Source organism: Gavialis gangeticus, unplaced genomic scaffold, assembly GCF_001723915.1.
Source record: "Gavialis gangeticus isolate Ggan-Ray unplaced genomic scaffold, GavGan_comp1, whole genome shotgun sequence".
NCBI classification, from domain to species: domain Eukaryota; kingdom Metazoa; phylum Chordata; order Crocodylia; family Gavialidae; genus Gavialis; species Gavialis gangeticus.
In genome coordinates, this window is record NW_017729025.1 from 94,905,194 (window position 1) to 94,929,145 (window position 23,952).

General features: G+C 40.5%; 1 protein-coding gene across 11 annotated transcripts in view; it reads right to left on the bottom strand.

Moving 5' to 3' along the window:
* GPHN (gephyrin) overlaps positions 1-23,952 on the bottom strand; it is a 693,379-nt gene that overhangs the window by 209,812 nt on the left and 459,615 nt on the right. For all 11 annotated transcript variants that reach the window (XM_019519214.1, XM_019519213.1, XM_019519212.1 and 8 more), the window contains one exon: positions 8,210-8,344. In XM_019519214.1, coding sequence (XP_019374759.1) covers positions 8,210-8,344 — 135 coding nt within the window. The remainder of the gene's footprint in view (positions 1-8,209; positions 8,345-23,952) is intronic.

Below are 23,952 nucleotides of genomic sequence, written 5' to 3' on the forward strand. Positions count from 1 at the left end.
CACAGCCACAAAGCACCTGATAAAAAAATTCACGATATGCCATAAGAAAGAAGCAAAAGAGAGATGAGCACCAATCCCTTGGCATTCACATATACTCATTCATATAATCTGAAAACCAGCGTGGGATTTTTTTTTATAGCTTAAAATATTGCTTGGGAGCTCCTTAGAAGAACAGTATCTTCTTCAATTAACCGAAAGCAAGACCTATTATAATTAGGAGCTTCTAAAAACAGCTAACATGAAAGTTAAAAATCTATTTAGAAGGAAAAACTATAGCAAGTTAGCCAGGACTAGAACAAATGAAGAAAAAGTGCCAGTATTTTGAAATAAGAAGATTTACCTATACAAAGGCAAACAGCCTTTAGCAGCCAGGAAAACAAAAAGAGAGGGAGAAAAAGGAAAACAAAATATAAAAGCAAACTCTTAGCTCTTCTGAAAACTACTTCTCTCTACCTGGCTGGGTTCCCTGGCAATTTCTGTAAAGAGGGCAGACAGCTGATGATAATTCTCTGCTTAGTGAAAGGGTTTTCTCACCCTGCCTGTAAACCCCTTAGGGGGTCTGTACAAATTGTCAGGAACATACAGTGCTGAAATATGTCAGTATTCTTCTCTTTTGTGAAAGGGGAACTGAGAGCTTTTTTACTTGCAAACACCTGATTTCAGGATTTTCCAGGTCTGGTGAATTGGTGAAGAGGCATGGTTTTTCTATTTAAATCAGTCTGAACGAAACAGAAAGCAAATGCTTTTCTTATATATGTTTAAAAAAAAAGAAGTAAAACTAAACACAAGCAAATAAATGCTCCTTAATAAAATTCAGCATTCAATATAAACCCTGTGATGTAAGCTTTTGTTACAGTTCCTTAAAGATTCACCAATGGGCCTATTTTGGTCATGAATGTATAAAAAAAGATTGCGCTGTTCAAAAAAACTTGTCTTACAGGGAGAACACAAAGCTTCTATTTCTAATTCAGTATTTTTAGTACATTCTGCTTTTACTATTTAAGGATTTAACAAAAAATGACAAAACATCCAGTTTTTCTTTTTTCTGCCTTAGTTATAGAGTTTTGCTTTTGAAGTTCTGGGAATTAATGTTTCTGTCCTATTAATAGCCACTCTTCTTAACTGTGAAGTAAAATAATGGTGAGATATGTTAGGACTCAAAAACTCAATGACTTCCAAGGGCACCACACCCTAATAACGAGTTAAAAATAGGCAAGTTCTAGGAACCTCATCCAGTAAAGGTTGTAGGTACCTATAAATTAAATGCTACACCATCTAAATATTTTAGTACCTGCCTCCAGAATTAAGTGACCAAGGCACCCTATGGTGTGCTTGGGGATAGATAAGTTCCTCAGAATGGTGATCCAAAAAGCAGTATACTGACCAGAAAGCCACTTAGAGCCAGCAAACGGGAAATCCTATGCACAAGGTGTATTTGAACTCTTATCCTTCTGAGGATTTTAAGCATCTGAAATGAAGGCTCCAAAGGAGATGCCTCTGAGCAGTTGGGATTAAGAGTCTGCAACCCATTCCTGAGTAGGCACCTACAACTCTTCTATGAAAGAACTGAACAGGACTCTTTTCTTTTACAATACTGAAGTAGTGGTTGTGTCTTCTGTATAAAAGTGTCATGGTTAGAAAACTTGCCCAGAAAACGGAAGGCCTGATATTTAGACCCTCCTTAGCTAGGGTGCATTCAAACCCACATTTTGGACTTGTCCTACCCATCCATAATATAGGCTATTATGTATAAGGATATTCTCCACCCCTGCACTGCAGCTGGGCTACTGTGCATCCAAGAATGGAAGATTCAAAGAGTTGGAGGATGCATTTACACATGCATTTAACTGCACAGTAGACTAATTTGCTGCAGTGTAAAGTGTCACACTCCACACATGTGATGTTTTTAGACTGCAGCAAACTAATTTATGCTGCTGTAAGATAGTACCATTGGGGACAGCACTATCTTATGGCAGTGAAAATAACTACACCTAAATGCACGTGTGAGCACTGATTTTGGTGTAAATTGCACCCAGTCAGCCCAGGTAGCAGGGCGCAAGATACCTGCCTGCCTCCTAGGCACATAGCTCCACTCTTTGGGCACTCTTGTGCCCCAGCTAGCCCTCCTGCTGCCCAACTCTGTGACCCAGAGCCTGGGCTGAACCCCCAAACCTGATGCCAGCCCAGGGCTGCTCTGTCCTGGCTTAAGCTGCTGTGGTCCTGGATGCATGTGTAGATGCTGTGCATGGAAGTTATTGACCACTGGCACAAATTGCGCCAGTTTCTCTCACCACACTAATTGAACGTGTAGATGCACCCAGAAAAAGTAAACAAGAGAGAACCTTATTATGTAGTCTACTGATTAGACTACTCAGTTAAGAAAGGGAGGCTGGAAGAAAAGTCCTCTTCATTTCTGTCTCCGATAAGAACACTCTCAGCACCCCTTTCCATTGAACTAGGGCTTATTTGTTCTTCCTGAGTTTTGTGGTGGAAAAATTTAGAGGGAATAAAACATGTAATTTGTCACAGGAACATAGGAATTGATATACTGGATCCAACTAGCAACCCATTTAGTTCTGTATCCTATCTCTGGCAGTAGACAGTATCAGCTATTTCATAGGAACACATTAGAAACCTTGCAGTAAGCAATTATGGGGAAATGAGAATTTCTTTCTAACCCTTGACCTGATGAAAGAGGGTTTACATGCAACAGGGGACTGGACCTTGGGAAACATATCCTAGTGCACCTCTTTTGGCCTTACAAGCTATAATTGTATGTCACATGCTTCTAAGAATATATTCTACCTGTAACTGCATATAGGACCTTCTGCCTCAGGCTGAGGAGCAGCCAGAGATCTTAAGACTGTTGAATGAAAAATCTGAGAGGCCAGTACTTTCAGGGACAAGGAGTTTAGGAGTAAGGAGGGGAAAGGGGAAGAAACCTCAGCTGAGAGGGCTGTAAATCCCAGAAACAAGATATACAAGAACTGTGAAGCCATAGACATAGGAGTCTTGGGAGAAGTAAGGCTGTTTGTATTGCTTTGTGTTATTTGGAATCATGTCTATACAAAATGCGTAAACCATGAAGGGCATTATACTCTGTTAAATCCAATTATTGTCTTGATCAACACTTTTACCAATTGGTGAGATTTTCTAATAAGCAATCTGACCTTTCTTAAGTTGAAAATGAAATTACCTAAGCAGAGAGATTCCCTTCAACCCCATTCTTTATTGATAAAATCTCTATTCTAGTCTGCTAATGCCTTCAGTTAACAAGGTTATTGCACAGAGAAACCAAAACACTCAACTGAAAGCATAAAATCAAAATTGGGTTTAGTTTAAAAGTATTTATATTTTTATTTATTTAATTAGTAACTCATTTCACACAGTGGTAACTTCACTAGATAGTTGTTTCTCATTACACTTAGTAGAAGTATAAGTTTCTATCACTACTGTAAATGGACAACTAATGTGAACTCATTACCCCAGATCAGCATAGGAATTTGATTTAGTAGTCTATACATATAGAAAAGGGTAGACAACAAGAAAGTGGATTAAAGAAAATAGATGATTCTCCTAAAGTAAATTGTAAATATTGTCAAGAATGAAGTAGTGAGAAAGAAACATTGTGCCCAGCTCAAATAATGTAGAAAACCAGTTTCTTATGAAATCTGCTCTACTGAAATACAAGAGCAGGACACTGATAGTTTTGAAAATACCACAAATGAAATATACTTGATACCACTAATTTCACTGAAATGTATTCATGTTTATAATTTAAATTCTTGGCCATGATTTTCTTGCAGGTCTTCAATATCTGCTTTATTTGACTTGGACATACAAAAAGGAAAAAAACCTTAAATATTAGTTATACTATTAAAAAGTAAGAGGTAAAGACTTGAACTTGAAAAGATACAATTTTCTTTTATGGTCACATCATCACCTTCGTTGTATCACAAAACAAGGAATTGAGTGGAATGACTTAAACATTTAGCTTGAATATATTCTTTCAGATTTATTTTAATTTGCATGGCTACTATTGGATCCTGCAAGTAAAGAAACAACTGCAAAACTTAAAAGCAACATCAACATCAATGCAAGATAATGGTCAAACAAAAAAATTACTCGGTAATGACTGTATGCAGCTTTTAAGGGAAAATAAAGTGTTTCTAACGTTGTTCCATTATCTGAAAGGAATATTATGTTTAAGCTCGTAAATATGCCATTCAAAAACACAGACAAAAGTATGAAAATGAAGTCTTTGAATTTATTTGGCTAAGAAGAATGACATGGAAGTCTGCAAAAACTGCTCAGATATTATTCTAAACAGCAGACTTTGGGTATTAAGCGCATTACTTAAAATACATTGAAAAAATAGAAATAAGTAATATAGGTCTAACGCACATCGCACAATTAAAAAAAATCTACAATTATCATCCATTTCAGGGTGGTTAAGTGAAAATAGAGGATTGTTATCTTGGTTTCCCATCAGTAAAACTTGTAAATTGTCTCTACTTCAATATCCAGCTACTATAAATATTGGTATTTGCATGGAACTCAAGAAGGACAATGCAGCATGCAACCTACACGATAAGAAATGCTCTCTCTAGATATGCATGTAAAAAATTACAAAATCAACTGAAAGAGGATTTGGAAGGACTTAGTTGATTACAGAGGCATGACACCATGTCAACAGTCTCTGTGGAAATCTGGCCTGAATGCCAACAAAAAATAGGAACGACTTGGAGACAAGACTGAAGAATGGTTTAGGACTGCAATGGAACTTTTGAAAACCAATTCCAAAGAGCCAGGTTGAGTTTACTATTTTATATTTAGTACCAGCTTCAAGGCAATTTTTCTGAAAGTTGAGAGAAACTGCTAAAAATGTAGAAAAATAATATTTTTACAAAAAAAAAGGTTGATTTTTAAATGTGCCTGTCTATATTTTATAGGTTCATATATGATCCAAACAATTAGATGCTTACATGATAGGCTTCAGGAGACATTAACTTTTCCTTACCCTGCTACCTAACCAGGACTGTGAATAACCATGCCATTTAATTCACACTTACCCTTTGTAACCTGCCACCTGTTAGTTTACATTCATTCAATGTATTTCTATTGCTAAATTTGATTTAAACTGATGGCTCTATAATTTTTCCTAAAACAGCAGATTCAGTAATAAAAGCACAGAGGGTTACTGGACACATCTACATGAGATGCTACATTGCTGTAGTGACGAGCTATGGTGATATACCTATTTGTTTCGGCAACATAGTGTCAGTGGGCACAAACAGCAACACTGCCACTACTGCGTGGTAGCAACAAACTCATTGCTACTGCGTAGTATGGTTGGAAACGATCTGTGTGGCTCTGGGACTATAATGGTACCAGAGGTTACTGTGCAGTCATGAAGTACTTGCTAAAGTAATAACTGTGCAGTGGGGAACATGTGTAGATGCACTCAATGAGTCTGTGGCACATTTTAAAGAAAAATGAAGTAATTTTGAAGTGCATAAATATATCTACTGTCTCAATTCCAAATACTTTTTTAATACCAAACTACAATTCCAGTCCCATGTTCCAATTATAAATCAAGCAAATTGTGAGATGTTTTTTGCTGAGAATAATCTGATAAAATCCCTATATATGTGTTTATGATTCTTTATATTCTAAAGAGAGTTCCTAAAACAGGACTCTAAAAACATAAAAATGTTAAATATCTGAATATAAATCAACTGCATGCTAAATTAGAATTCCTCTTTGACTCTATTACCTTACATTAACTCTAGTGCAATATGCATTCATGAAGCTCTTTTAAAAATTCAGGTTTCAAGAGGAAAATACTGAAATAGAAACATGATGCCCAGAAACATACATAATCCCTGAGGATGATACACATTCAGATGCTATTTCTTGTGAATTTAGCAGCTGTATGAAGAATAAGAGTTTTCGAGCAAGTATTAAAACAAGCCACAAGCTCTGTGAGGGGTATGAAACTTCAAGCTTCCAGGCATAATTTAACCTCTAATTTAAGGCAATTAAGAAGAATTTCCCAGAGAGTAAGTCATTCCCTAGATGCTTGCTGCTAGGTTTTCTTGAACCTTCTCCTGAAGCAGCTTGGACTGGCCAATATTGGAGACATGCTGTCAGAAAAGCTGGGCGACTAGCCTGATTCCAGCATGGCAGCTTGTGTGTTCTCAAATGTGTTTACTCCTCAATCTTGTCTTGAAAATGCACTTGATTTTATTGCAAGAAGTGACCAACGTGATATAAATTGACTGGACAAAGTTGTGGTCTGTTTTGAGGGGATTCATTCTAAACAACCTTCCATGGAAAACCCTGTTTCATCACCTACTTCACATTTTTCTGCAGTTTCCTTGTATAATCTTTTATCTCATGAAGACAGTCCCATAGTGAGGTTTCAGTTCTGTTTCAGAACTAACATAATATGCTCCTTCTCTTTGTGGTATTTTGCTTTAGCGACTTAGACTTCATTTGAAGCCTTTTGTTAGTATCAGTGCCTATTGTTTATGCTTCTTATTGGCCATAAGTGCTTTTCTTAGGATATTCTTACTTTTTTCAAGAGCCACAAGCCCCAACAACTATGTCTATTGTTCCTCTCTCTTTTTCTGTAGTTCACCTCTGTCCTGTGTATTGTCTTTTAGTATCTTTTGAGGCTTTATTTAAATGAAATCATTAGATAAATGATAATCTTTTTAGGAAATAAAATGAAAAAAAATACTTAAACCAGGGCTGCCCAACTTCAAAGTGGCTGGGGGGGACATCAGCAGGGGCTGCACCGGTGTGACCCACAGCCCCTCACACTGCACACCCCATGGATGCTCCTCTCCCACTGCTGCAATGTGTGCTCAATGACCCCCTCTCATCACGCAACTGTGAACCCCGTGCACTGTGTGCCTGTCACCCCTTTGTTACATTGCACATTAGCAGTCCCCCAACACCACTACATTGCATGCCACCCTACTGCACTATGTGCCTGTGACCCCCCACCTTCAACCCCTGTCCCTCCAACCTCCCACTGAACTGTATGACCCAGGCTCACCCTTGGCTTCCCACACTCCTTACTTAAACAAAGGAGAAAGTTCAATGAATATCTTTCAAAGAAAAGGAGTTGTATAGTGAAGCCCATCGTATGTTGCCCATCAGAATAATTTCCTTCCTATTATAGTCAAGGTGTATAGTCATAGTTCATAAAACTGTCAGAAATTCTAAATTCAGGCAGTTCTACGGGTGGCTGCAGGTCAATTCGATTTGCTGATAGAAAAGAAATGAGGTGGCAAGAAAAATGAACTGCCAGATATGTGCAATCTTCTTAGCAAGCAGAATAATCGCAAAGAATCATGATCAATTAGATTACAAAGAATGTTATTGTTTGCAATGCTACAAGTCTATTAACATGTTGGTATCAAGAGCTTTAACATGAACAGCTCTAATTGAACACAGATGGAGATCTCTTTTGCAGAAAGCGATTATGATCATTACTAGCCTTGCAACTAGTCCATTCACTTAGCTTCCAATGTACTGTATTTTAAGCATGATACAAAAAGCACATTAATGGGGTTCACCTGAATCAATTAAATTGGTATAGAATGACCTACAAAAACTGAATAATAATCCCACAAGGTTGGCATTAAAACTTTCTTTCTAGTCAATTTAGAGTTGTTTCCAAATAACAGGCAGCAAGTATCCAAGTTAGAACAAAACAAGTTGGCTTGAAAGTGTTTCGAATCCATCAGATATTTTATTGAGGCAGAGAGCTGCCCCAGCCCAGGCTAGAAATGTACACAGACAATTTTGGTGAAGAAACACTACTTGTTTAATCCTGTTAATCTAGGTTTATCTAGACTCTTTGGGGATGGATAAAAATTTTCAAAAGATTAACATTATTATACTCATGATAAGTATCATAATATAAAACAGCAGATACATACTTTTAGATACACAGTATGCTTCGCTATGGGCAGAGAGGAGCAGCAATTTTATATATGACCTTTGGTAACCTGTTGCTGGACCCGCACTATGATTTGTATAATGATTTATGTAGGAATGCACTACACTATTTTTCAATCATCTGTAATTCTGAAATACATAATCTTGCATGCGAGCCAACCTTCACCAGTGGAAGGGAAATATTAATCAGAAAGATAAATATATGAGCTTAGAGCTGGCAAAGCACTGTACTTACTTTTGGTGTTGGGCAGGATGCAGTGGAGAGACGAGAGGTGGCCTGGGCACGAGGAGATTCTGAAGGGGTAGTGCTGAGGGAGGCTGTGTCTCGCGGAAGCACCTGAACACCACGAGAGATGATGGAATCTGGAATCTGAATAGGAGCAGAGATGCAGTTAACAGTCCAATTAAAAATGATTTAAAAACCTTACACCTCATTCTAAAACTTTTCAGATCTAAAACCGCCCCATTTCTTGGTTTACAATCTACATCACAATTCTTTGTTCTGGTAGCAGTAGTGTTGTCTTCTTTCATTTTCAATAATAATCCACTGACAAGAATAAGGTCATATGCCAGTTGCACACACAGAGAATATTCCACAATGAATCTTGAAAAATCTATGACTGCACTCAGACGTGCTAAAATATGCAATAACGAAAAGGTCATAGGTGTGACATCTGGAAATGTCAAGGAACTGACAATAAAATATGGAGTTTTCTGTCTTTGGATCTGATGTTAAAAAAACAACAAACTGGTTAGTAGTAGCCAGACTACTCACATGTGATGGTTCTTTCATCGCCTGTCTAGGAGTTAGGCTAACAATTGATTTCCTGTTAGTAACATGATCAGAATTATCAACTGCTGTATTAGTACTAATTGATCTCTCTGATTATCCAAGAGGAGAGGCCAAAGACCGAACGAACATTTTTTTTGTTTTATGTGGTAAAGGTTTTATTTTTTCTAAAAAAACCCTTTAAACTACATTCGGTGTTGGTGAAAGAAGTTGACAGCTCTCAAACCTGAAATCTTGTATTTATACAGGAAGCAGGTAGAGTATGATCAGTAGCATATGAACTATCTGTACCAACTCTGAATTCTAATTTGGAGGGGAAAGAGAAAATACTTTTGTTTCTGTATATCGGATTAGATCTTGGTCTCTCATTTTTATATTTCAGTTTAAGAACTAGGTTCTCAGGTGATGTAAATCAGCATAACTACAGTGAAGTAAAAAGAGTTGTACCAATTTACATTTCCTGGCCTTAGTATTAAATTCCATGCTTAGGGCAGTGCAAGTAAATCTCATTTCAATTTTTCTTCTCTTTTGTTCAACTTTATCTCCAATTCCAAGGAAGAGAGATAAGGGGATGAATCTAAAAAGCAGACTGTCTCGCTTCTAAAATATTAAAGTATAGAAAATTTGTGACCTCAACCGACATTTGGACCCAACCAACCAGAGATACAAATGTGTTTATTATAATTGGACAGCTACCTCAAATTATTCATTCACTTGTCCACTGCTGCAGAAGACAACATAGTGTAAAGTTGACCATGGAAAAAACAATTTTGACATTTTTGAGCTTAATAATATCTCAAACTCTCTCCTCAATGAGACATTAAGGGCACATCTACATGAGATGCTTAACTACTCAGTAATGTAGTTAACTGTGAAATCAGCATGTGCGTCTACACGTGCACATACTTACTGTGCAGTAAACCTCACTAATCATGAGTAAATCTGCTATCTGCAAATGCACGATAGTAATGGCGCAGTTGTGCTCATGTAGACGACTGACTGGGAGAAAATCTGCTCCCAGTCAGCCATCCACCTGGGTGTGGGAGATTACTCCCTGCCCCCAGGAGCTGCCTGCTGCTGAGGCAGGCTCTGTAACCGGATCCAAGGTAGGGACTATGTTTGCCTGCTCTGGAAGCAGGGAGCTCCATGCTCCCTATTTTGAGATTGCAATCAAGGAGCAGGGGCTGGGTGATCCTTATCTCCCAGCGCCAGCCCTGTGGTCACAGCGCTGGCACTGGGAATTAATGGCCTCCCAGTGTTAGCCTTGCAGTATGGAGCTGGCACTGGGAGCTCCCTACTGCTGGGGGCTGGGGAACCTGTTTGCAGCTGGGCAGGGAAGAGGCTGGGGAGCTTGCTCTCTGCTCAGCTTCACAAGTGTACAGGTGGGTGAGAAGCAAGGCAGCTTGTTCCCCACCCAGCTCCACACTTGTTGAGCTGAGCAGGGAACAGGCTCCCCAACCTCCACCCCAAGTGCAGGGGTGGGGGCTGGGGATGGGAGCTGTCCTAGTCAGGAGCAGGTCCCACACCCATGCCCTGATCAGGTGATCAAGGCATGGGGCTTGAAAAGAACTGCTGGGATCGGGTATTAGGTCCCAACCCCCTGCCCCAATATGCCAGTGGGGCAGCTAGCAGCAAGCTAGTTGCTAGCTGCCTCACTGGTGCACTGGGGCAGGAGGCTAGGACATGCCCCTCCCCTGCAGCTCTTTCTAAGTCCCCTGCCCCTGATTGGGGAGCCAGGGCCAGGAGCTCCCTGTTGCTGGGGTAGGGGGGCATTTTCCCTACCCCAGCAACAGGCAGCCCCCGGGGGCCCGGTGCTACCTGCTAACCCCTGGGCTAGCACCCAGGGGAGCCTAGACCTCCCCCTGGTGGTGGCAGAAGCCTATTGCAGGGCCTTGGGAAGTGGGAGCAATTTGCTGCCATTAGCAGAAAATCTGTTCTTGCTTCCCTGCATGTGTAGATGCCTGCCTGGGACTGTTTACTCCTGAGTAAACTGATCCCAGATCAAATGCATGTGTAGACAAAACCTAACATTTCTGTTTCTAATTTGCAGAAGTAAATGTATCACTACTTAAAGAACTAAAACTATTATTACCCATAGAGTAACATTAACAATGTTTTGTGGTTAACAGGTTGAGATGAAGCCTTGGTGAGTAGCCAAATTCCTTATCCTCAGTTGCTAGGAAGGCAGAAAATCAAGGCAAGCAGAAGACACCTAGGGAATACCCCCTTCATACAGGTCTTTCCACAGAGGATGCACAGGTTGGGAGAGTTGTAGGGGCAGATTAGGGAAGATGCAGAAGAAGAATGGGTGTGTGCTGGGGCAAGATATACTTGATATGGTATGCTTATTTCCCTAGTGATTTTACACATGAATTAGCATACTGGGGTCACTTCAACAAGGTGGAAGTTAGGGTAGCCTTGATGCCTGTTCCAGAAAGCAAAACAACTCTGGCAACATCTTAATGTTAGTTGCCTCATCTTATTTTCTGTGTTGGTACCTATACCAGGAAATTAATTAATTTAACTCTAGGTGTCTGAAAATATGAAGCTTCCCTCCCTCCACTGACTGATGGAAGGTAGAAAGTTCCCTCTTCCACCCCATCCTCCTGACCATTGAAGGGATCCTCTTTGCTGTAGAAAGTGCAAGGGGATCTCTTTAAATCTGCCCCTTCTCTCCAACCCTGACATGGAATTTTTCTTTCACTCTGCAATTCCACCAATATTCATGATTCTGCAATTTTTAAATACTTCTCTGCTGTTCTACTAACATCCTGGATAGCATGTACATTGTTGTGTTTAGATTGAGGATCCCCAAATCTTTTGCATCAGGAGGGTTAAATGGAGACGATTCTGACCAATTTAACTGCTGCATACAGAATTCCGAATCAGTGAAACTGACTCCTGGTTAGCCATGGTTCATCTGAGGCTGGAAGGCCCACCAGGTTAACATAGTTAAGGCACACCATCTTCTGCAGCCAGCAGCACAGAAGACAGTGATGTGACTAGCATCATGCCTGGCCACCTACCAGCATGTTTCCTCAGCGTAACTGATTGGGTACTGATTTACAGCTGGGTTGTTCCTTTGGCACAAGTCTAGACTGAGACTTTACATCTGGAGTTGCATGGAGAAACCTTAACCACTCTGCCTCTGAAACTGCCTGTAACTTTGTTACTTTCATCCTATTGCCATTTGGGAAAGCTATGAACAATGACAGAAACCCTGAAGTCCCAAAGACCTAGAAACCTAATTATAATAACAATAAAACACCTTCTGCAGACATTGAGGTCTGAAATCCCATATATCAGGGAAAGTACTCTTATTGCCTAGAACAGATAATAACTTTGAGTTAGGGTAAGAGCCTGTGGGGCCTGGACCTACCTTTCATCATCCTAATAACCTCTTTTAAGACCTTCTCATATCAGTAATAAGATTAGTGGAAACAGATTTGTTTTGATTTGAAAATCACAGACTATCACTAAAATGCAAATAGCAAATGCAGCAATGTGGACAGTGTCAAATTTTGCCACTAAGAGTTACAGATAAGTCACCGTCTTAAAGCAGTATGATTTTAATATGTCAAACACATGGGATTTGCAACAATGGTCTAGTCTTCTGAGAAAAAATACTGACACATGGGGAACAAACTTTAACATAATGCAATTATTAGGTAGAAGATTGAAATGTGGTGTAAAGAACTGTATGACTAAAGGGAATAAGAATATTAATTTAATCAAGATGGATGTAAAAACATTTTAAATGGACTACACCAAAGTGACTGAAATATAAAATAAAACTCTTCCCATGTTTTCCAGGTTGATATTTAAGAATTTATTGATGGAGTCATATTCTGGCATCATGAAAATTTCCTGTGCAGGTTATTTCCTGTGCCCACGATGTTTTAGTATACTAGAGACATGTTCTGTGCATATGAAAAATAGCTTTTAAAGCCAGATGACTTATTTCCTTAGTCATAATTGCATAGTGATAGCAAAGCCTTAAAAAAGATTGTTTTTCTAAATTAAAAATAAAACCCTAGAAATTAACTACTAGAAGAACAGAAGCCGAACAAGTTAAAACTAGGAAACAAAAATCCTATAAACTAATTAGAAACAAGAGGTTCTAAGCTCTGTCAACAGGTTTAAACACCAGAAACCAGTCAGGGTTAGGGGTCACACACTTCTTCAGAACTTTGTTCAGAGTGCCACACAGGATAAAATCTTTTGCCTGATAAAAACTCAAAGGATTGCAAAAGTTCTAAATTTTGTTGGAAGACAAGTCTGAAAATTATTTCACTTCTAATAATAATTCTTACGCTTTTTAATCACACAATGCTGATGAAAAACAATGATGTGTACTCTCATTAAATATACTTCATGATTTTTGTTTTGAAAATGTCCTTTTACAGTGACAAACTTTTACTTTGGTTTCTGACCCAGTCCACCTTAAAAACCAGCAAACCAGTTTCATATTTTATTTTAGACAATATTTTATTCTTTTAAGGAATGGGAGTGTTGAATTTTTTTGTAAAGAAATAGAAATCAGGAGCTTGAGTGAGTAAAAAATGTGTGAACTAAGGTATAACCCCCCAAAGATGAGATAACAAGGGAGGATTTCACCCCTTTATAAGGATTGCTTCATATTCTCTTGCTGCACTCCAGAACTGACAGCATTTTTCATTTCAGTCATTCCTGGCAGTATTGTTTTAAAATGCTGTCTTTGAGGGCTCTTTCAACCCTGAGTAACCCACACTGTAATTTCAAACTATAAATTGTAAAACTCATCGTGGAAAATTAAATTGGGATATCTCCCTTTCCAGTAATGGTGAACAACCCATCTCTTCCTTGAGTGTTCTGGTTTGCAGTAAAAGGGCCCTGGAGAGCTAATACAGGCAGTCCTTGACTTACAATGTTTCGAGTTACAACGTTTATAAATTGACACCCTGTTTTAACTTTCTGACATTAGTTTCGACTTTACAACACTTGATGTGACGCCAAGCCATGCCAGCAAACAAGTTCCCTGCATCACCCATCTCCCTGGAGAACATCTGTCCAAACTTCCTTGGACACTTTCTTTGAGAAAGCAGACAAGACTCCTGAAAAACCTGCAGCCAAGACTCCTGAGAAGACTCCAGCCAAGAACCCTACAAAAAGTCCAGCAAAGTCTCCTCAAAGAAGTACTTCCAAATCAATATGATTGCTATTTACAATATAAATACATTAATGTAGCTATATTACTCATCTATAATTGATTGAATAACCCAAAATTCTGGGTTATTTTTGGTGAAAATAGGGTATCGGGTCTTGGTTCAGGAATCAATCCCCCATTTATAACACTGTTTCCTCTGGGAAAATCGGTTCCGAGTTACAACGTTTCGACTTAAGACATGGTTTTCAGGAACCAGTTGTGTCGTAAGTCTGAGGACTGCCTGTACAAATAAAAGGCAAATAGGGACAGAGAGATTCTGGTCAGGCATACAGTACAGAGTATGAAGCTAGAAACTCCTTTTCCCTTCTGCATTCATCCTCTCCTTGAATCCCTGCTTAAATATGCTAAAGTTAAATACATAAAAGAGATGACATCCACAGATTTCATTTTGCCAGAACAATGCTTTTCCCTTTATTTAAAAGGCTTCTTTTTAATGTCTGTGGTTCGGGAAAGTGACATGACATGAATTTCTGATAAAGCGGTAACAACACAGGGAATCCTAGTAGAACTTCAAACGAGGAAATGCATTTATTCTTCTGCCGTAAAAGTATGTGTGTGGCTAAAGTATGTTGAGGTTCTCTTTTAACCTCAAGGGCCTCAAAAGACAAAGAACCTCCCCTTTTGGCAGAAGGCAGCTGGCTCTGGCTACTCTGCCTGAAGTTTTGGTCAGCAGAGCTTACTGGACAGCAACCTGAGGTGACCCTTCATCTCACTCCCTAAGGGCAAGTGGCTGCTTCTGTAGCTCTTTCAGAGCAAAAACCCCTTTCTGTGTGACAAAAAGACTAAAATGGCTCTACTCAACACTGAACTGCATGGAACAGAGATTATTTCCTCCTGTGAGAAAATAAAAGTCAAGTAGGATTCCAGTGGGGGCAGCAATCAGTTGAAGTGCACAGGGAAAGGAAAATGCTGTCCATAGGTATTTTCATCACAGGAGTAATTATTCCTTGTAACTTTGCCTTTGTGAACATGCAATGAAACAACCACCAAGTTACTGCATATGTAGCTTGTATCTTTTTTCTGGATCTTCCTGTTATCAAAAACTCCTGAGGTTCCAGCTGTTCGGAGCTTAAGAGTGAGTCAAGATCCAGAAAGTGTTCCTTGAGCAACCAGAGGGATTCTGACAATCTTACTCTGACTGACAAGTACATCAGCTGGTACCAGTGCAGCTCTGAGACTGCTGACAGATCGTCAGTTAAAGATACAATGGGATCTGATCCATGATCCCAACAATTGCGTCTCCCGCTATGCCGCATGTGCATAAATCCACACGTGCATAGCAGGAGGAACGGTTGTGGGACTGGGAATCAGATCCAAATGACACCATATTGCTAGTGTAGGGCAAGAGCAAGTAGCAAGCCAGGTGCCCAGTAGTCCTGTGGTTGTGTGCTGGTCAACTGATCAGTGCTCCCAGCTGTGGAACCAAACTGGAGCCCTTTAAGAATCTGATGCACCTGTGTGAATGGGAGTACCAGTCTCTTGTGGCTGGAAGCACCAGCCTAGGGCTCCATGCATTCCCATGGCTGGAAGTGCCAGTCAGCTGACTGGTGCTCCCAGCCTCCGGAGCATACTGAAGTCTTGAAGGGCTCTGGTGCACTCTTGAGGCTGGAAGCACCAATCAGCTCACACAATCATACATTTAATTTAAGGCATGATGGAAACCAATCACAAGTTACTACAAAATATGTACATTGTGGCATATTCCCTTTTTTATCATGCCATTAACTGAATCACCATGTGGCTGGGTTACCACTTAAGACATAGGTTAGTTTCCTTTAACAGGAATCAGTTAGGTTAGATTAGAAATAAGCTGGTTTATTTGCTCATTTGGACAATCATTATATTATACCAAGCTGAAAGCAAGTTATAACAAAATAACATTCAGGGCATAGACAGGAAAAAATACAGTTTTTAAACTTAATACAGGGGACAAGTGCAGCATGATAATTCAACGCAGTTATATATCCACAGTGAGAAACCTCAGCTTGCTAACACCACCAGTTATTAGTTCTCACAAGGAAAAATAGGTTAGTTTCTAGACAGTAAGTGTACTGACAAGAGAGTTATCCTCTGCTGTGACTGGGGAGTGTGCTGCCTGAGAAAAAACAGTATTGATATTGTCTCTATAGCACTATACACTAATAACTTAAGAGGAGGAAACAGCAGAAGGAAAACATTTCTATAAGGCCTATGTGGTCTGTGTATGAGTAAAAGAAATGACAAAACAGGGTTTATGTATACATGTATGGGTGTAAGAGAGACCAAATGCATATTTCCAGAAAGTAACAAAAACCTATAAAAGCTTATCAGATTTTGATAAGCAGCATTAATTTTCAACAGATTTTTTTTGAAAATCCCATCTTAAAAAGTTGATTTTTCCCAGGTGACATGAGGTTTTTAAATTTTCCTGAACATGGAATTCCCAAAGACAGAATGGCAGGAGCTCTATTTTTTCAGTTTGTAGGGTTTGGATCTTGGTTTTTTTCCCTCCTAGCCCTTCTTTTTCTGGTGGCTAGGGAAATTTCTATAGGATTAAATTAGAAAAGTTTGTGGTGCAAGATAAAGCTAAAAGACCAGGATGGAGCAGCAAGAAATTTGTTTAAGATAGTTTTATATGAAGATAGATAGATAGATAGATAGATAGATAGATAGATAGATAGATAGATAGATAGATAATAAATCCAGGTTTATAAAGGGCCCATGTGGTGAATGATACAGATAAGTGTGTGTTGTTATTTAACATTACACTACATACTGATTGAGGAAAGAAAAGAGTACCAAAAAAAAGCTGAAACAGTCAAATGAAGAGTTCCTCTGATTCAAAGCTCAGTGTCAAAGTAAGGTTGAAGGGAAAGATGGGAGTCTGGAACTTCCCAGAAAGCAGGAAACAAGACAGGGACCAAAAGGCTGCCATAAGGACTTTAATAAAAGGACCTGAGATCTCGCTGCCTCCAGACGGAACTTAAAAAATTTTTTTTTAAAGAACTTTAAACGTACTCACCATTCTGTCTATAGGGCCAGAAAAGGACAATCCAGCACTGGCAGCAGAGCATGTCTCTGAAGAATTAATGGCACTTAGAGCATTAATACTAGTCATCAGTACTGAGTATGACTATGGTGATGTTATTCGTGCTGGAGTCATTGTTCCTGGAGTGGATGAAGCATAAAGTACTGGCCTCACTGGTACTGATGTGATTACTACTGACAGCAAGTGAACTGATGCAGACAGAACCAGGAAGTGGCAGACATTAGGGCTGTGTGAAGCTTCAGTCCTTGATTTGATTCGGCAGAGATTTGGCCCGATTCGGTGGCTGACTCTCCAAATCCGAATGGAATCAGGAGACCCTTTAATCTCTCCAAATCTAACCGGAACCCTCCAAATCAATTAGGATAGATTCGGAAAGATTTGGAGATTCCGACATAGACACAGCTTTAAATGTTTTTTCTCAAGGTACCAGGAAGCTCATGGTACGAGGAGGCTCATGACCTCCATGTACCTTTCTCAAGGTAACAGGAGGCTCATGACCACTACGATGGTGGGGTGGTCGGGTGGTGCCCAGTATGCTCGGCAGCAGACCTGGAAGCAGACCAGAAGCACTTCCGGTCCACTTCTGGGTTCGTCGCTGAGCATGCGGGCGGCTCCCCCATGCTCCTGTGGGACACTTTATCCATGCCAGCATTGCAGCATTCATGAGCCATGCCTGGTATGTCAAGGTATGTAGAAAAAGCATTTAAAGCTGTGTCTATGGCCGAATCCCTGATTCTCCGAATCAGCATCGAATCTTCAGATTCAGATTCGGCTGAATCGAACTGGGGACAGTGATCCAAATCAACGAATCAAATCACTATCCCCAATTCCGGCCAAATCCAAATCCGAATTGAATACAGCCCGTTTTGCACACCCCTAGCAGTGTGCACCCCTAGATTAACCAGTTAATCACACCTTAAGTAGTTCCCCCGCCACATGTTCATTCAGTTAATGGCATGATAAAACAGGGAATAAGCCACAAAGTTATACATATTTAGTGTAATAGCTTTGTGGTTGGTCTCCATTGTACCTTAAATTAAATATGTGGCCAGCACTGATTAGTAGATTGGTGCTCCCAGCCTCCAGCGTGCACCAGAGCCCCTCAAGGCTCCAGTATGCTCCAGAGGCTGGAAGCACTGTCAGCTGATTGGTGCTTCCAGTCATGGGTGGGAGTGCATGGAGCCCTAGGCTGGTGCTTCCAGCCACAGGAGACTGGCACTCCCACTCACACAAATGCATCAGAATCCTAAAGGGTTCCAGTGCAGTCCTACAACTGGGAGCACTGATCAGCTGACCAGCACACCCAGCCACGGGACCACTGGGCACCTAGCTTGCTACTTGCTGTTGCTCTGCACCAGCAACATGGTGTGATTTAGATCTGATTCCCAATCCCACAACCATTCCTTCTGCCATACACATTTGGATTTATGCACGTGTGGCACAGCAGGAGGCACAGCTGTTGGGACTGTGGATCAGATCTCATTGTATCTTTAACTGAACATCTGTCAGCAGCTTCAGAGCTGGACCAGTTCCAGCTGATGTAACAGAAACCTTGTCAGTCAGAGTAAGATTATCAGAATCCCTCTGGTTGCTCAGGAATGCTTTCTGGGTCTTCACCTACTCTTAAGTTCCAAACAGCTGGAACCTTAGGAGCTTTTGATAACAGGCTGTACACTAGGTCCTCTCTTCCCTCCAGGTCTTCCAAGGTTCCTTACTCTGAGCTTAAGTTCTTCATAGAAGGAATGGCTGAAGGAAAAGTAGCTGACAGCACTTTTGGAGAACATTTAGTCTAAATCAAGGTTGTCTATTTCTAAGTGGTTGGGCCTGCATGCTATGCAAGCCACACCATCAGTGACCACATACCACATTACCCATGGCCTGCTGGGCCACATGCTGCGCTTGTACCCCCTGTTGCACCAGCACCATGAGAGTGCCTTGGCCCCTGCTCTAAGCTTTTCTGGCTGTGGGCTCCCCTGCTACATAGGCTCCTTCAGTACTGTGGGCTGTGCAGTGCTGTCCTACCCCCTGGGATGAGAGGATGAAGCAGAAACTGGAGGAGGTAGAGGATCCTGGGGATCCTGGCTGCTGCTGCAACTGAAGTGATGGAGGGGAGCGGCAGCCAGATGGGAGTTCAGGAAGTGACACATTAACCCCTTGTGGGCCATATGCAGCCAATGGTCTGTCAGTTGGACAGCTTTGGTCTACATGATCAGTCGTGGGCTGGCCAGGATTGGAAGCCAAGCACATCGAGCTTCCAATGAGGTAAAGGAGAGGATTGAGTTCTCTTAGAGAAGTGCATTTGTCCATAATGGGCCCTTCACTGCAGCAGAGGCACTTATTGTATCTTTCATTTGGAACAATTTCTATCTACAGGTCAAGCCGTTCTTAACATCTGAGGAATTATGCCTGGCTATCCAGTACTGGAGTTCCACTCCAGGAGCTAAATAAATAAAACCACTTTCCTACAGGGGAGAACAAAGGAAATGCTTTCAAAGCTGTGATTATTTACTAATAACTAACTGTTTATGCAAGAAAGGCAGCTACTAACCAGTAACAGAAACAGAGAGCATGAGGCACCTCAGGACCCACAGGTGGTAAGGAGGAATGAAGGTGTTGGAGTGACCCTTCCCACTATACCCTGTGTTGGAGGCATGAAGACATTCAGGGCACATGCCCTACTCCAGCTGACCCTGCTGATCAAAACTGTCCACTAGACTGAGAGGCGCCCACACACACACACACACACACACACACACATACACACACACACACACACATACACACACTGTCCACTAGACTGAGAGGCGCCTACACACACACACACACACACACACACACACACACACTCTCTCTCTCTCTCTCTCTCTCTCTCTCTCTCTCTATTGCAGTGTATGCATACAGGCCCTCTCAAAGAAAACATGCTGAATTTCCGCCACTGAAAAAAGTCCAAGATATCTTCCATCCCTTCATTCCCAAACATTTAAAACAGTGGTGCTCAATCTGTCTTGCAACTGGACCGAACCTTAAAATCAGAAATAGACCAAGGGCCACGTTATAGTTCTATACTTGGGCATATCCTAATGTGACATAATTTAAGTAATATTAGAAAAAAAACATACATTTTAGTAATGTTAGGCTTATTAATATATAGTAAGAAGTGCAGTATCCATAGTATTATTTTAGGCTTCATAAAAATAAGGAAACTTTAGAATCATTGCAAAAAATAATAAAACCAACCACAATAATTCAAGAACTATTTCAGATGATAGATGAAAATTACCCAGCTAGCAGCAGTGTACCACACGCTCAACTTCCTGCAATTTCCACTGGCCAGTGTCTCCTGAAGAGAGAGCAATGTGCTTCGGGAACAAGTAGCAGTAGGACCATGCTCTGCCCCAGAGCAGTGGGTCTCTCTCTGAAATAACCTTTTTCAGGTGCTGTAGCCAGCCCTGTGCTGTGCCAGAGCTCTGTGGGTGTTGGTGTGGGGTGCTGCCAAGGGAAGGTCTCCATGCCCTGTCCTGTTCCAGCTGCCCAGTTCTTACAGGATCCAGAGCCCAGGAGCTGAGCATCTCTTCTGTCATCTTGCCCTCTTCCTTCCCCACACCGTCACTGAATTCAGCGGTAGGGAAAAGAGGGGATGAGCAGCAGTGGCGGTGCTCAGGTCCAGGGCTGAAGACCTGCTTGAAAGCTCTGAGCTTCCTGCCAAGTTACAGCAGGCTCTGGATGGAGCCACAGCTTTTGTTCAGCTCTGAAGCCCAGGAGATGAGAGTCACTGCTACTACTCTCCTCTTTCCCTCCCCCACCAAATTCAGAGACAGAGAAAAGAGGGGACAAGCAGGAGCAACAGGTCTCAGCTCCTGGGCTCAGGAGCTGCACAAAAGCTGTGGCTCTAGCCAAAGTCCACACTGACAGGTCAATGAGCCGAGAGCTTTCATGCAGCTCTAAAGCCCAGGAACTGAGTGCTGCCACTGTTGTTTGTCCCCTTCTTTACCCTGTCACTGAGTTTGGTGTGGGAGAAGGGGAGGAGGAGGTGAATGGTAGCTGTGCTCAGCTCCTGGGATCTGGAGCTTCATGAAAGCTCTGAGCTGGCTGGCATGGCAGTGGGGGCGACACTGCTGCTGCTCATACCTTCCTTTCCCATTACTGAATTCAGGGCACTTTTACCTGTTGGTGATGGATCAGTCACACCAACTTTACCAGGTACATCTGGGCTATGCAGAGTTTGAATACCACTCATCTGAACCAATCCTCCTATCATGCCACTCTGATTGTATCTTCTTTAAATCTCTTCAGTGGCTCTCCAATCCTCCACAACATCAAAGTTCTCTCACAGTCAACAAACTTGTCTGTATAATTTAGCTCTATCCTATCTATTCAAACTTTTATCTTATTACAAGATCAAGGTCAACTAGATCAGCCACTTCGTTAACAGGCATTTTCACACTTTCTCCCATGCTGCCTTTTACAAGAGGGAAAAGCTTCCAACTAAAATCCATAAAGCCTCCATTTTATCCTGTTTAAGTCCCTCCTCAAAATCCTTCTTTTCTTTTTTCCATATAGGAAACAGCAATCCAGAAGTGCCTAGACAGGACACAAGTTTTTATTTCCTTGGTGGGCGAAAACATGTGTATATATCTTTTTTGTTACTGTCTCTGATTGCCACCCTGATCCACTTTTTTCTGTTATCTACTTCTTATGTCTTGTCTCTTAGGGTGTAAGTTCATATGGGCAGGGACTTGTACTTTCTACATATTTATACAGTTTCTAGCACAAGAAAACCCCAATCCAATTGACTCATAAGTACTACTGCACCATAATGTGAGATATCAATTCTAACTGATAATTTATTACTATGCCACCCAAAATATACTGGCACTTTATAAATGAAAAGTGCCTGCCCTGAAGATTTTACATAAACTGAAAGCATACTAGAATGCAACTGAATGTGTAGGGAAAGGAAGCAAATACCTGACAAGGAGATACCTAGATGAGGATGGACAAGGCAGGGTACCAAAATTAATGCTGGGATAGAAAAGCACAGGGAAGAGTTTAGAAATACATACTTGGGTGCAGGGATTCAAGGAATGGAGAGAACGAAATATTGAGCAGAGAACAGGATTTGAAATGGTAGTGGAGGATGGCAACAGGCTGTGAGGAGGAGAAATGTTTCGAAGGAAGGAGGAATGGAAAACAAATCAAGTTGGAAGAGGAAAACAAATTCACTAGGAAGGACTGCAGTCAGTGAAGAGTGACTTGTAAACTGAGGAACTGCTACTCCTCCTAGCCAAGGAAGAAAGCTGTCTACTGTTTTTCTTTACTTTCTCTTCTTGCCAGCCATCATTATGTTTATTCTGATTCTGAAGAATATCTTTCTGCCTGACATTCCATTTTCTCTTAGCTGTTTTTTTCTTGTAAATGTTGAGATCAGAGAATAAAGTAGTGACAAGAGAGGGGAAAAGTCAAAGAAAACAGTTCCTTATTTTCCCTCCAGGAGGGCCTCAAGAGCTGTTAACAGGACTTCCAAGTTATCATGATTGTTATCCTGGTTGTTACAAGGGTGATATGAATAAGACAAGCAGAAATATCTTGTAGATGCAAAAGAAGGAAGGTATACAATTTTAAAAGTTCTTACTAAGGTAGTTCCTAACATGACGCATTAAAATCAGATTAGGACTATGGAATTCCTCTCCATTGTACAAAGGGATGCTTATAAAGACAGTAAGAATATGAAACCTGAGGACTATTTAGCCAAAAGCCTATATCTAAGCCTAGATGACAGCTTAGAAATAGGTTGTTGAGAATGCTGTAGGATAATATTAATATAGTTGCTTATTACAGTAGCACCAAGCAAAGAATATCAGTACTGGTACAAGTTCATATATTAAATATGGATTCATCATCTGCTATATTCATTCAAAAGCCTTATTTCCCCAATCTCCAGTGACTTTTTTTTTAAACATGTCCTGTCATGTCTGAAATACAGAAGCATTACATGCTTGATTGATGGTTTTGATTACCATCTGTCTATGGAGACAAAAAGGTGAAAATCAAAGTGCAAAACCACAGGGCCTCTGTCAACAAGACTAATGATATAATGTCTAAAGAACTTTTACCAAGAATTAATGAGAAAGTAGCCTACTATTCAATGAGATATGAGCTAATAAGATAGTACAAGCCTCGATAACCAGCCGGAGCTGGGTCTCACTAACCTGCAGCTATGAACATAATACATTATGGTCTTCCGATGTCACCTTTGCACATTCTTCCTTGAAACCAAGGTTCAATTTTTGGGGGGTGAGAAAAATAATAAATCATCTTGCTAGAGCCTGAACTATAGCACGCCTATCTAAACTGGCCACTACTGTCCAAAATCTGGGCTTGTCATATCAAATACTACCTTTTTTTCTAAGCACACAACAGTAGAATTTAAGAGAAGCTATAAACAATTAAAGCAAAATATGAAGGAATTAACACATATGATACATCATGTTGATACATGCATCACTGAGAAACATAATGCAATGTAAGTTGATGAGGAAAAGGTTACCAAGATTCTACAACTCCAGGGATAATGTTGGGGGATTATTTTAATTGGGCTGGGTAATTTGAATATGTGAGATTATGAGTCTGCTGAATCAGAAACTCAAGTTTCAGAGCAATGAGCCTCTTGGCAGCCAAATGATGCAAACTCATTGACACAACCCACATTATCTTAATCCTAGAATAAATATTCTGGCTAAAAATCCTGTTAATTTCTGTGTCCTACACAGAATATGCTCAGTTGCACTTAAAATTATATATATATACACATATACGTACATATATATACATACATACATATATATATACATCTATATATACACATATACATACATATATATATACACACATATACATACATATATATATACACATATACATATATATATATATATATATATATATATTACACAT